At 33.1% G+C, this 13066-nt stretch overlaps 1 protein-coding gene across 1 annotated transcript in view; it reads left to right on the forward strand.

Annotated features, from left to right (window-relative positions):
- The first annotated feature begins 3245 nt into the window (after positions 1–3245).
- Positions 3246–13066, forward strand: part of LOC123705049 (failed axon connections) — a 48494-nt gene continuing 38673 nt past the window's right edge. Inside the window, exon 1 of the mRNA XM_045653613.1 lies at positions 3246–3736. Coding sequence (XP_045509569.1) covers positions 3431–3736 — 306 coding nt within the window. The 5' untranslated portion in view covers positions 3246–3430. The remainder of the gene's footprint in view (positions 3737–13066) is intronic.

Raw genomic sequence — 13066 nt, forward strand, 5'->3', positions numbered from 1 at the left:
TACTGTTTTTTACTAGAATAATATATCCCTTGTTTCAGTCGCAACCTGTTGTTTTTATTTTTTATTAAGTTTTTTATAGATCACCTAGTATGTAAAGTTATGTTTGGTTGGAGTTGTATTCAGAGTGTATGTACTTTGTAAATATAAATATTAATAACCAATATTGCAAAGTGTGCCTATTTATTACTTACATATACATTTTGCCTAGATTTATTATATTATATCCAGTACATATAAATTGGATGGATATTAATTGTTTGTTATTCTACTTTTTAGTTTAATTACACATTGGTACATTATTAACATGGTGGTACAGCTAGTCATCATAGTGAGAGAGAGACCTTTGTCGCGCTCCAGATTTCACTTCTTGTACATGTCGTGGCCATATCGTAGATTTGCTCATTCCATGATATGATCGATCATTTCACGAAATGATCGCATTTCATGAAATGGCCAACATAGTTTGATCTCGTTAAATCGTCAACGTTTCACGATTTGGTCATCCACATTTGGCCAGATCGTATAAAATAAGTCCATAAAATATTAAAAAAATTCAGAATTTTCTAAAAACTTGTTTAATGTCATTTAAGTTAGTGCTGCGGCAGCGACCGGCGAATGCCAGAAGCGAATCGTTTTTGCAATAGAAAACAGTTAGGTTAGGTTAGGTTAGACTTTGATAAACAACGCATGAGCAAAGCGAGCGTGCCGCGGCAGCGGCCGGCGAGTGCCAGAAGCGGATCGCTTTTTAAAAAACAAACATTTATAATAATATACATAGTAGGATATATATTTATATATCCTACTATGTGTGTGTAGTAGGATATATTATAAATATATATCCTAAAAGAAAAAATGCGTCTTAAATTATTTTATTTAAGATTTTTTTATTCAAAGAAAAACCCGCATAGTTCCCTTTCCCGTGGGATTTCCGGGATAAAACCTAGCCTATGTTACTCGTGGATAATGTAGCTTTCGAACGGTGAAAGATTTTTTAAAATCGGTCCAGTAGTTTATGAGCCTATTCATTACAATCAAACAAACAAACAAACAAAGTTTTCCTCTTTATAATATTAGTGTAGATAAGAAAAATATAATATTATGTAAGTATATCGACTAGATTTCCAGTTAAAATTTAGCCGCAAGCATTTTTTAATTAAAGGTGAATTTAACCCATTGAGCCCCCAGCGGCCCGATCGGTCCACGACACATTACACAATAGATTTTCTATTATATCTGTGATTCCGGGGGCTGAGTTATTTATTTATTTATTTATTTATTTCTGATTCCTTACAGCTATTCATACAATAATTACATAATAATAGAACAATACGCCAATAAAAAGGAATTCCGTTAATAGAATTATTATAAAAACATATTGTGACAAGGAAAATCGAGTAAGAAAGTAAGAGGAAAAGATATACGTTAAAATAATAATTAACAAAAGACTCTTGTGATGAGTGTAGGTGTAGTAATGGTGTGTAATGGGTGTGTAGCACAGAACATATAATGGAGGTTTGAAAACTTCCTTTATCTGTTCTGTGGTGTGTAGTCTGTTGTGAGTGAGTGAGTGAGTGACTGACTGATTGACTGAGAGTATGTATGTATAAATTTAAGTAACTAAAAATTAAGTACTGAAACTAGTTATTATTATTAATTATTGGAAAAAGTGATTGCTTTTTTAAAATTTGAGAGTTATTAAAAAAGGTGTTGCTGTTGTCGCTTATTTTATATTTTTTAATAATAGTAGAACTATTATATTTTATATAATATATACCTACTATAGCTCGCTGCGCAACGTTGAACTTATGGATGAGTCCGCATGTAAGAGTCCACGTTTCGGCTCCGTACGTCATTACAGGTAGGATGCACTGGTTAAATGCTCGCGTTTTTAAACTCTGAGGGATTGACGACTTAAATATATAGCTTAGCTTGCCGAATGATGCCCAACCCAGGCGAATTCTTCTGTTGGCTTCCACTTCGAAGTTTTGTTTGCCTAGCTGGATGTTTTGGCCAAGCGAGCTATGGAGCGAGCTATGTTAGGAGTTTCTTTGTCGGATAAAATTCGTAACGAGGTTATCCGACAAAGAACCAAAGTAACCGACATAGCCCGCAAAATAAGCACGTTGAAGTGGCGGTGGGCTGGCCATGTGTGTAGGAGAACAGACGGCCGATGGAGTCGGCATGTGCTTGAATGGAGACCACGTACAGGCAAGCGTAGTGTAGGACGCCCTGCGGCGCGTTGGACTGACGACTTAAAGAAGGTGGCCGGCATTGGGTGGATGCGGTATGCCGAAGAAAGAGGAAAGTGGCGCGATCTGGGAGAGGCCTACGTCCAGCAGTGGACGGGAATAGGCTGATGTGATGTGATGATACCTACTATGAAAATAATATAAAATGGTATATTTATATTTAGTAAAGTTTGAAGAAATACTCCTTTTTCGAAAAAAATCTAAGTAAAAAAAACCCTATAAAAATAAATAAACCCATCGGATTTACTTCAATACTTATGAGGTTAGTAACAGGCTTTCGCTTTGAGTAGTAATAGTAGTAACCTATATAACAGAAATCAGCGCGCATGCCCCGTCCCCGGTGCCCGTCGAATTTCGAATTAATTAAGCACTTTCGAATTAATTAAGCAATTAAAATCTCTTAACATAATATATAGTTTATTTAAATTTAAATAGGTACACACTAAGGGTACACACTACACACTGACATAGTACATCCTAATGTGTATTTAAATAATTAAAAGAGCGACGCTTTCTCTCCTGCCCAAAAAGGATATCCGGTCAATCCGTGACAGTTTTTAATGCATTCACTGGGATTGGCTGAATACAAGGCTAATAGATCGGAAACGACGCCGTATATTATTTTGCTCTATAAAATTTATAAATAAATAAATTAATACTCTATATTTTAATAATTGGTTAAAAAAACTCTTTCCTTGTTTCAAACGTAGATGAATATATTTTTATATGAATCATAATAATTTAAATGAAAATGAGTTTTATTAATTAATTTCTGACATAGTTTCAGAGGATAAAAAATAAATTATAATTGTACGGTTTAAGAAAGGGTATTCAGGATATTTTTTGGAGCTAGCATCTCGTTTTGTGCACTTAGTATAACGAACATTGTTGTAAATTTAATGCACTCTGCATTGTCCATAATCCCTATTCACACCAGTGAGCCCCGTCGCCATTTTGAAACAGTGAATACTGAATAGCGTTGCCGGGCAACGAGTTTAGTCAGTTCACAGTTGACTATCTGTAGCGCGGCGTTACGGTAGTCAAGTCCGCCAACTTGCTAACGACAAGCGCGCCTTGTTTAAACGGGACTCAGCCATATTACAGAAACAAAAGACACTCGCTGAAGCGTTGTCGTGTGTTATTAAATTTGATATATTAAACTTGTGCATAAAAAAATCAGAATGGCTACGGAAGTTATCAATAATGCTCCCGATAATACCACCAAGGAAAAGGAGATGAAAGAAGACGCGCCGGTTGACAATAGCCAAACAAAGGAAGAAGCTGCTGCTGCCGAAAAGGCAGAAGAGAAAGCAGCCGAAGAAAAGAAAGCTGAACCGGCACAGCCTAAGCCGACTGTTCACAAAGCTAATTTTCAACAAGATGTCGTTTACCTATATCAATTTTCCCGAACGCCTTTGTTGCCGTCTACTTCTCCGTACTGCTTGAAAGTCGAGACATGGCTTCGTTTGGCCGGCATCAAATACGAGGTAAGTGGAATGTGCATTAAAATATTTTTTTTTGAAACCGCTTGCGTATCGATCGAACATTCCATGTTTGAAAAGTTTCTTCCAAGTTTGGGCGTGGTTATTTTTTTCTTTGTACCGACGAGAACCATGAAGTTTATATATTGTTTTGTTAACTGGGATTAATTAATTGGCATCTATTGGTAATTTTCATGGAATGTTTGAGAGATTTATTAAAATGTTTCATTTATCATTTTACGGACGACGCTGCAGCCGCGAACTTCGCCTTGCGAATTTATTTCACACACATCATTATTTATTTTATGCATCTACACAATTTGTTAATAAACCCATCGAGGATAAAATAGAATGATGTAGGTAGGCATTTATAAAATAAAAATAAAATTAAAAATCAAACTTAAAAATCATATTTATAGAAAATAAAAACTACCTATTTACCTATCATGAATATACATTTTAAATTATTTAGGTAATAGCACGTGATAGCATAATATCCTTCTTTTTTCAAAATTAAGAAATTTTGTACTTTTTGTTTCCTATTAGTATTTTGTAAGTACATCAATGGAAAAAGAATAAGTAATAGGTACCTTCATGTTACTTATTAATAAAAAGAAACTTTAATTCACCCAGTTTTGAGCAATAAATAAACTGTACAATTTTTTTACATTAAACTTAAAAGAAAATTATCTAAATTATGTACCTAATTGGTGCATAAAACTTTTTAATAGTTACCTATCAAAATTAAATTTCAACCTAGGTATAAATTATGAAGTAACAATACCATATCAATACCTATTCCACAGTTGCATTAGTATGTGTATGAGCTACTTTTTCTAATTAATATGCTAGATATATAACCGATATTAATACAATGCATAAAGGAATGCATGTACACTAAGTTACTACTGATCACTTATTATTATGGACCAAGCATGCTATATTCACACTTGATTAACATAACTGGCACATTTATATATAATTAATTAATAATATAGGCATATAGTTCATCGGTATAATAACTGGTACTTATTTAAAAGAAGTATTGTTTTACATGTTCATGTATAAAATTGGTAAAATCAACAAGACTGAAAGAAAAGAATCTATATTTTTTAATTTTATGATTTATTCTCAAGCAATAATCTTCATGATTTTCAAATATTACCTACCCTTAATGTGTAAGTTGAGCAAAAATTATTACTAAGAGTCTACTAGAAATGTAAAATTTAAAAAGCCATCTTATTTTATTCTTTGTTCTGGGACCCAGTGTGCAACCAGCTTTATTGTTTTAAAACCTACCTAAGTTAGAACAAAAGACATGCAATTACAAGTTTTAACTTGCAACCAATCAGAGCTTTTAATATATTTAACGCAAGTTGTTGAAACGGACTATTCATTTGCGACGATTTTTTTTTCTCAATTGAAAACAGTACAGCTGCTTCTATGATACATAGGTAATTACTCTACTTGAAACCAGCGTGTGAAATTGCTTAAATATACTTTTTTCATAGGGATAGGTCATATTATATCATATCATAAGTTGTTTATAACAGCCTCGGGACAAATACACGACAATATAAATTATAATCACTTATAATGTCATTCACTGCTTCGAGATGTTTCGAGAATAATAACGATTCTGGAAAGGTCTGGACGACGCGATAACGCCATATAGATCGGCCAGCCCTTGTCTCGGTCCTTTATAAATATTTAATATGTATATCCATCCACATCGCAGTAGATCCCGCGTGAAGCTATGCACGATTTCTCTTTTCTCATTTATGTCGAAGAAATCGTCTCTGAAATACATGAAAACTAATACGATTAAAGAAATAGTGATTTCGACTTCGTCTCCGTTTGCGTTGTTATTATTTAAAAATTCTCGTTCCTCCCGTTATGGTGTTTGCACAAAAAAGGTTATCGCTCGAGGCGTGGTTGCCAGATGTTGCCGAAGGGCATGTCGGCGAAGAAAAATTATACAATTAATATTTATAATGGACGCGCTGTGTCGGGACTCGCACGCTCGAGGGTGACTTCAGTGCGAAATCGGCTGTAGCTCAATTAACTTTATACGAATCATGGTATTTTTATAACGCTGGAGTTTAGCTTTGTCCCGTCGAGATTCTTTTGTCTTTCTCGTTAATTTTTCTTTGTAAGCTCTCCGCTATTTGGTTGGTAACTTTAGATGGAGTTAAGTTATTTGCCAGAAATGTTCATAAGTAGGTACTTTTGGATTTTGGATAATTCATAGTCCCACAAAAATCAGCTTCTATTTTTTTACTATTTATGAAATTCGTATAAAAGGTCCAACTACAAAACTGTCAATGTAAGGAGCGAATAACTGATTATCTACACAAATTTAAAATCCATAACGAATACAATAAAACCTAGATAAGGTTTCTGTTTATAAGTCATAATATAGTGATATAAATACCATCGCATAACTTACGGGTACATTTTCCTTTTCATTGCGCTCCCCGGTATATGCGAACACTTCGCACTCGGGTTAACTTTAACGTAAAAGTTATGGCGAGAAAATCGTTCCCCATAATAATTTTCAACCCCAGCAAAATTTCTGTTTTCGAACATTATATTGTCACTGGACTCTTCAACAATTTATGCTACGTCTCAACTCTCAAGAAGCGTTTTATCGATTTCATCGGAGCCGCGTTATAGACAGAGCTGAGAGCAACATACGTATATCTATATATGTATATGTAGTATGAAAGGTACTCGTTTACCTCCCTTCTCGCACATACAATCTCGTATTTAAAATATTTTACTTCAGAATCCTATTTCCAACGGAAATGTCACACTTTACTGATAAAATTGAGATTCGAGGATCAGATTACGCAGCTCATTATTGCGTTTCAACAAGCTTCAATAAATATATGCTTAATGAGAATTCCTGCACGTCTCATGTTCAGATTCGATATTTATGCGTTTTACAAATGTTTATGTATCTCGTACATATGTAAGTGTAGAATATCACGCTTTAATCTTGGATGACTGATAATATAGACTATTATGTTATGTTAGTTACAGTTTCTTAATAGGTTGAGTTTTTGTTTAGATTGAGAACAATAAATAAAATTATATTCATTGTTGCGTGTTCAATGAGATAGTTACACAGTGCTCTGTGACGCAATGCTTTAACTGACGTTTAAGCTCAGTTAGCCACTCTGGTGGTAATGGTCTTTAGATAAGTTGGTGGTTAAATGATTCTTGATAAAAAATATAGGGCAGTTCGATTTAAACGTATACGTAAAGATAGTATAGTAGTAGCTAAAAAACACAAATTGGCAGATTCAAACCTCTGGTGGAAAGAAACACACAACCACAAGTAAAAGAAAATGATACCGCTGAAATTCTTTGGGAAATGCCTGTTCAAACTGATGTCACAATCACACACAACTCAAACAACGGTCATTCCGATTGTCATAAGAGCCACAGGGGTAGTATCTAAAAAGATTATAAAATATATAGATCTTAGATAGATAAATTAGATACGTGTATAATTACAGTAAGAACGCGCGTTTGTCTTTTTGCTTTTTCGAAGCATGCATTTTGTTACCAAATTCCTGGGTATAAAAAGCCCTATAACGACAAAAAAGAGCGTCGAAACTTGACACAATAAGAATGAGAAGTTCGTAGCGGACTGATTTGGGGCAAACGGGTTCTGGGAGAGACGTCGCGGGAAATATCTTGTTTTTGTGGCTGCTCGGCTCGAATGAGCGGGGTCTTTTTTACCCGACTGCGCGGAAGAGGGATATGTTTTCGAGAGCTTCACTTTTCTTTTTATATTTGTCCACATCGATAGAACTTACTAACATAACAGTTTATTATTATATAAATTTATAATAACAAAAAGCTCATAAAAGGAAATAAAACTAAACAACATTTATAACATTAATAAAATTAACATTTATATTCTTTGGCACGCTTTGTAGCTAGATTTTATGACTATTATATCGATATTATAATGACGCATTTATGGCGATGTATTTGAAGACTTTGAAACTTACTTTTAGACTTAAAATTATTTTACTCGACGGGGAAATAAATTAGTTAACAGTTTTCCACGCAGTCGGTATTTGTTTTTTGTTATAATTACTTGATACTTGATTTCACTGTCACATAACAGTGTTACCAATGTTTTGAATTGAAATGGATTTAAAAAGCCGATTCTATACTTAATCCCGGTTTTTTATGGGTGGATTACGTAAATCATAAAAATAAATAGTTATCTACACTAATATTAAAAAAGAAGTTAATACTTTAATAACATGTTATAATGTCGGGAATTTTAAATAATTACTGTAAACATCGTGTTTGTGTAATCGGCTTCAATTTCATCTGATCTTGAAACAATTGTCGGATGCCGTGACTGAAGACATTAAGACGCGTTGAAAGACAACATGCTTCGAAATCGCATACATAACGAAAGTAGATGGAATATTTGAATTAAAGATGTGATATAATATAAAAGATCTTTTAATGAACTAAACTTGTGAATGAAGTGGTAGGTACGTTTACGAAAGGTTTATACATAGGGACCTCTAAATAGTTTTTATTTGGAAAAGAGTACCTAATTTTTTTTTTCGAAAATCGCACTAATTTGCAATCAAAGTATGTATTGATATGCATTGTTAATATATTTTCTCCTGTTTCTGGTGGTTCTTTTTAATAATTTAACGGAATTTTTTATTTAATTCCAATGTTTGATTGTATGTTTGCTGGTAGAATGTGTGGTAAAAAGGTGTTATGGTAGAAACTTCGTCCACATTTTTAGGCAAATATTTTTGATACAATTGTTCACGGCTTTCGTCATCTTAATTACGATTATCACGGTATAACGCGTCAACACAAATAGAAATTATCTGTATTTACAAAACGTGACATTTGTTGGAAACGGTTCGCGCGCAAACTAATAGGTGTAAACTGCTTTCGTTTGTTTTTACTAATCCATTCAATGCTATTAAATAAACTCGAATACGGGTTTGTTACGCTAGAATAATTTTATAAGTTATAGCGCTTAACTCGTTTTAAATAATATGTCGTCGTTTCTGTTTTGATACAATAACAAAAATACGGATGTACAAGTAAAGACTAACGAAAACATGTAAAGTGTGAACGCACACACACTTAGCATATATTTTAATTAAATACTCTAACGTTTAAGACCATAAACATAATTGGTTATCAGAAATAGCCGTAGGCTAGTTTATATCAAACTGGTATCTAATTTAGGTTCAGTTAGGTTCTACGCAGTCTGGGGAACATCTAAAAAACAAGTTTGAAACAGGTAAATAAGCCGTTTAGAGTCGATAAATGTGAAATACATTATTGTTGTATTATCTTGTTGTTGATTAAGAGTTTATAACAGATTTTTAATTTTTATACGATTTTTAGATAAGCAAGTTTGACCATGCTTTATATAAATCGCGTTTAAAACTCGTTGGTCAAATTCCTGATCACACTATTATGAATAAAATAATAAGGGTTCTTTGTGATAAAATATGAAGCCCACAATTTTTAAACCCTAATTATTTTTGCGTATTAAAATAGACAAGTAGCTCTTAAAAACAGTCTGCATAAAAGCTGCTATTTGAAATTATAAACGGACACTTAATGATGTAGAGATGGGAGTTCAGGTTCGCTCCATTGCACCCTAATTGAATGCTATCAATTGAATCTCGACGTACTTAGGGCTTTTATAGTTTAATGAATGGTGAAATGGGATGTACGGGTCCAAAGAACATGTACCTACGATCAAACGATGAACGCAGTTTTAAAGCAGATAATATTCCTGATAAGTAGTATTTTTAAGTATTTAAAATATAAAACCATGCGATAGACATCCAATTTTTCTTAGACAGCTTTCACACTAAATAAAAATTAGTATCTTTAAAATAAAAACTTATAAACGAAATTATGTAAAACCATAAATATAAACTAATTTACAAATTCTCATCTTCACGGCGGAAGAGTTTATTATCTAACTTAATATGTCGGTATTTATGTTCTAAAAATAGCTAAAGATGTAATTAAACGCGATCGCCCATAATCATAACCCGCGGGCGGGCTACACGAGACTAGTTGGAGACCACGGCTTTGTTCCTTCTGTATAGAGCATTCTGGAAAATTTTGTTTTAGTGTTATACAAATATACTCGTATACAGATGTTCTATTTAAAATTATTAAAACTATAGCAACTTAATTCAAATTCGATAGAAAATATTAGTTAGTATGTTTTCATGTATTTATCGAGTAGGTACATATTGAAAAGATTTTACAGTATGAATTTTTTGAATTTAGTATCGGGTTCATGTGATAAATTACAATTCAATTATCCATCACTACGTCTTTATAATAATCAATAAACAATACATACAAAATGCGTGGAATAACGTAAACTGTTGAAGCAAACAAGTTTGATACAGTGAGACAATTCGATATCGGCGGCGAGGGGACGGGTTATTGCCCCCAGTCCCAACCTTGTGGTCTGAGCGTCTCTGTACTATACGACTGTATGCTTTGTTTATACTGTATGCACTTATGTACTGGATTGACGAATCAATTTTTAGAGTGAAAGTTCGTAGAATGGATGTTATTTTTTTCAGTACTAAAATGATAAAAATATTCTAGAAATATAAGATTAATTTAGTGCTTTTACCCGACCTTTTTTCCGGCCCCCTATAACCCCTTAAAAATTCTTTCGATAAAATGATTCATCTTTTTTAATCTTTTAACAGTACAGTTAGTAAAACATATACATGTTGATGATATCGTTATAAAGTTAAAAAATTCATAATACATAGTTACAAAAGGCGGGCTGACGATGTGTCATGTAGTTTATGACATTAATTATTTAAATGGGTCCCACATGTCACATCATGGGTTTGAATTAAAAGAATTCATTAGCATCAATTTCATTATTATCTTTATATCAAGTTCTACGTGTAATGCCTTATAGAGCGTGGCTGTATGTGCTTACATGTCTTGTTAATTTTAACATTATTTGCCTAATGTAACTATGCTAATAGTGACCTAGCTAATTTGTGAAAACAAAAGAGTTAAAACAAAATATGACATCTTTTGTTCTACCATTTATTTGCGTTTTAATTTAAAACGTTTAAAAGTATACAGTTAACTTATCACAACAGCCTGAAGAGTGATAAATAATACCTTTGTCGTGACTCGAGTATTAAAAACTTTAAATTCACCGTTTTGTAAACAGTTTCGGATACAAAAAAATATAAACGAACCTAACAGTCCTATATAAGATCAACTCGTTAGCATTCTTTATAAGGAAACAGGATTATTTGTAAGGATAATCGAATTATTCTCGAAAGATGTTGCGTGAAATAATTTTAAAAGAATCGGACATAAAAACTTTTCTCTTTCAAAAGAATATTTAAAACAAGGATTAGGAAATTAATTAATTAAGTAATTAATGAAAAAAATAAATTTTGAATTCATAATAGGTATGAGATGGTATTTCTGCTAAAGATAATGAAAAAGCGTACGTAGTTGACTATGAAATTTTTATCAAATAAATATCCTGAGCTATAAAGTAGTGCATAGAGGAAAACAAGGCATGCAGTGTGGGTATAAATTTATTAAAAACTGCACGGTATGTCTCAAACCGCATAGCAATGCGTTCATTGTTTTTCTGCGTCATTGTTATACATTATGGTACCTCTTCAAGGATTTATTCATTATCGAGAATAGCACGCTTGTAAATCACCATTGTTATTATGTCCAATTCATTGCTAGTATAATTAAAAGCTCAATGATAGTAGGACTTTCGCCTTAAGTTCACGGACGGAGGCCTGTTTATTTCAATATGTAATTATTTATTGATTTATGAGGTATTTTATACGAAATAACGATCAATCTTGAGATAGCTAAGGAACGAATTATTTTGTGTCAGACAAATTTTTATTAATGAAACTGTAAACTAAATAAATTATGTCGAGTATGTTTTCAACGATATATTTTCATGTTACCAGTATTTTTCGTAAATTTGTGGAACGTTTTTCATTGAACTTAGTTACCTACGCTGTGACAAGTCTAAGTTGGAATAAATTTCCGTTAACTAAATGAAACTTAAAATCGAGCATAGAACTAGTAGTTTTCTAATTTAACTTTGCCTAACACGAGGCACAAATCACAAACTAGATACGATTTTTTATTTATAAAACTGCAATAAATACAGCAACCGGTGTGATACAGTCACTGATAAATCATGGAAATAATATACCTACGCGCAATTCTTGAAGTAACAATACGAGGTATAAGTCGTATTTCTCATGAGATACTTTGTGGTTGAAGCTTTCTCAGAATGGTGGATACGTCTCTAGGCACGTCCACACCTCCGGCACACTTTCGTCCGGTCAAACGAAAGTTCTAGAACTGTTGGAAAATAGTACAGTAAATGCTGTATAAGTGCTGTGTCGTGTGCAAAACGATTACTCGAGAAGTCAGTGTCTGGGTTGTCTGATATTAGGATGTCTCTCTAAATGCTCTATGCGACCCCGTTCTGAGTATATGTCTCAAAAACACTGTTACAATAATTAAAGGGTATTTGTCATAAGTATTTTGTTTATTTGACAAAAATACGTATAGTAATTGGCTAAATTAGCATATCCATGAAATTTTATCACCTTCCTACTGTCCAAGGGATCATGGTGTGACCATATGCTAAGTCGGGAACATTACCATGATATGATGATCGCGAAGTTCCCATAACTAGGCTAATTTAGTGACAGGAATCGCGTGTTGCCATACTTCAGGGAATATGGGCTGGCCCTAAGTAGACAATAGTCACGCGAACGTCTGAAGTCTGATTATAATTAATTAGGGGACAATGGCTATGGCGTCAGACATCGGGCCTTTGATGGTATGGCGTTATCGATACACTTATTGGTAGGTATTATAGCTTCGAGAATATTCCGTTAGGAACTCGTGAACGTATTATAGAGGCTTGGGATAATAATGTTCCCTATTATCTCAGATAAATGAAATCTTTTGGTAGCTTAAGCGTCGCTGAAAATAATCCACGTAAAGGTTTTATTTATCTTTGTTTCCAAGTAGATGATCAGTAATCCTATTGTTTTCGATAATACAAGGGTAACTATTTTTCTACGTCACTATTAGTTATCATCTTCAATGAAATTGTGGATATTACACATGGGTAGTAAAATAAAGGCAATTTTGCATAATTACTTAAAGCGGGGATTAACACGTTAGTGATCGTTGTTAAAAAATATCGCTTTTGATCATGTATAGTTAAAAAATAAATTCCTAAATTCCTAAATAAACGCGTAAAAT

This window comes from Colias croceus, chromosome Z (assembly GCF_905220415.1).
Source record: "Colias croceus chromosome Z, ilColCroc2.1".
NCBI lineage: Eukaryota > Metazoa > Arthropoda > Insecta > Lepidoptera > Pieridae > Colias > Colias croceus.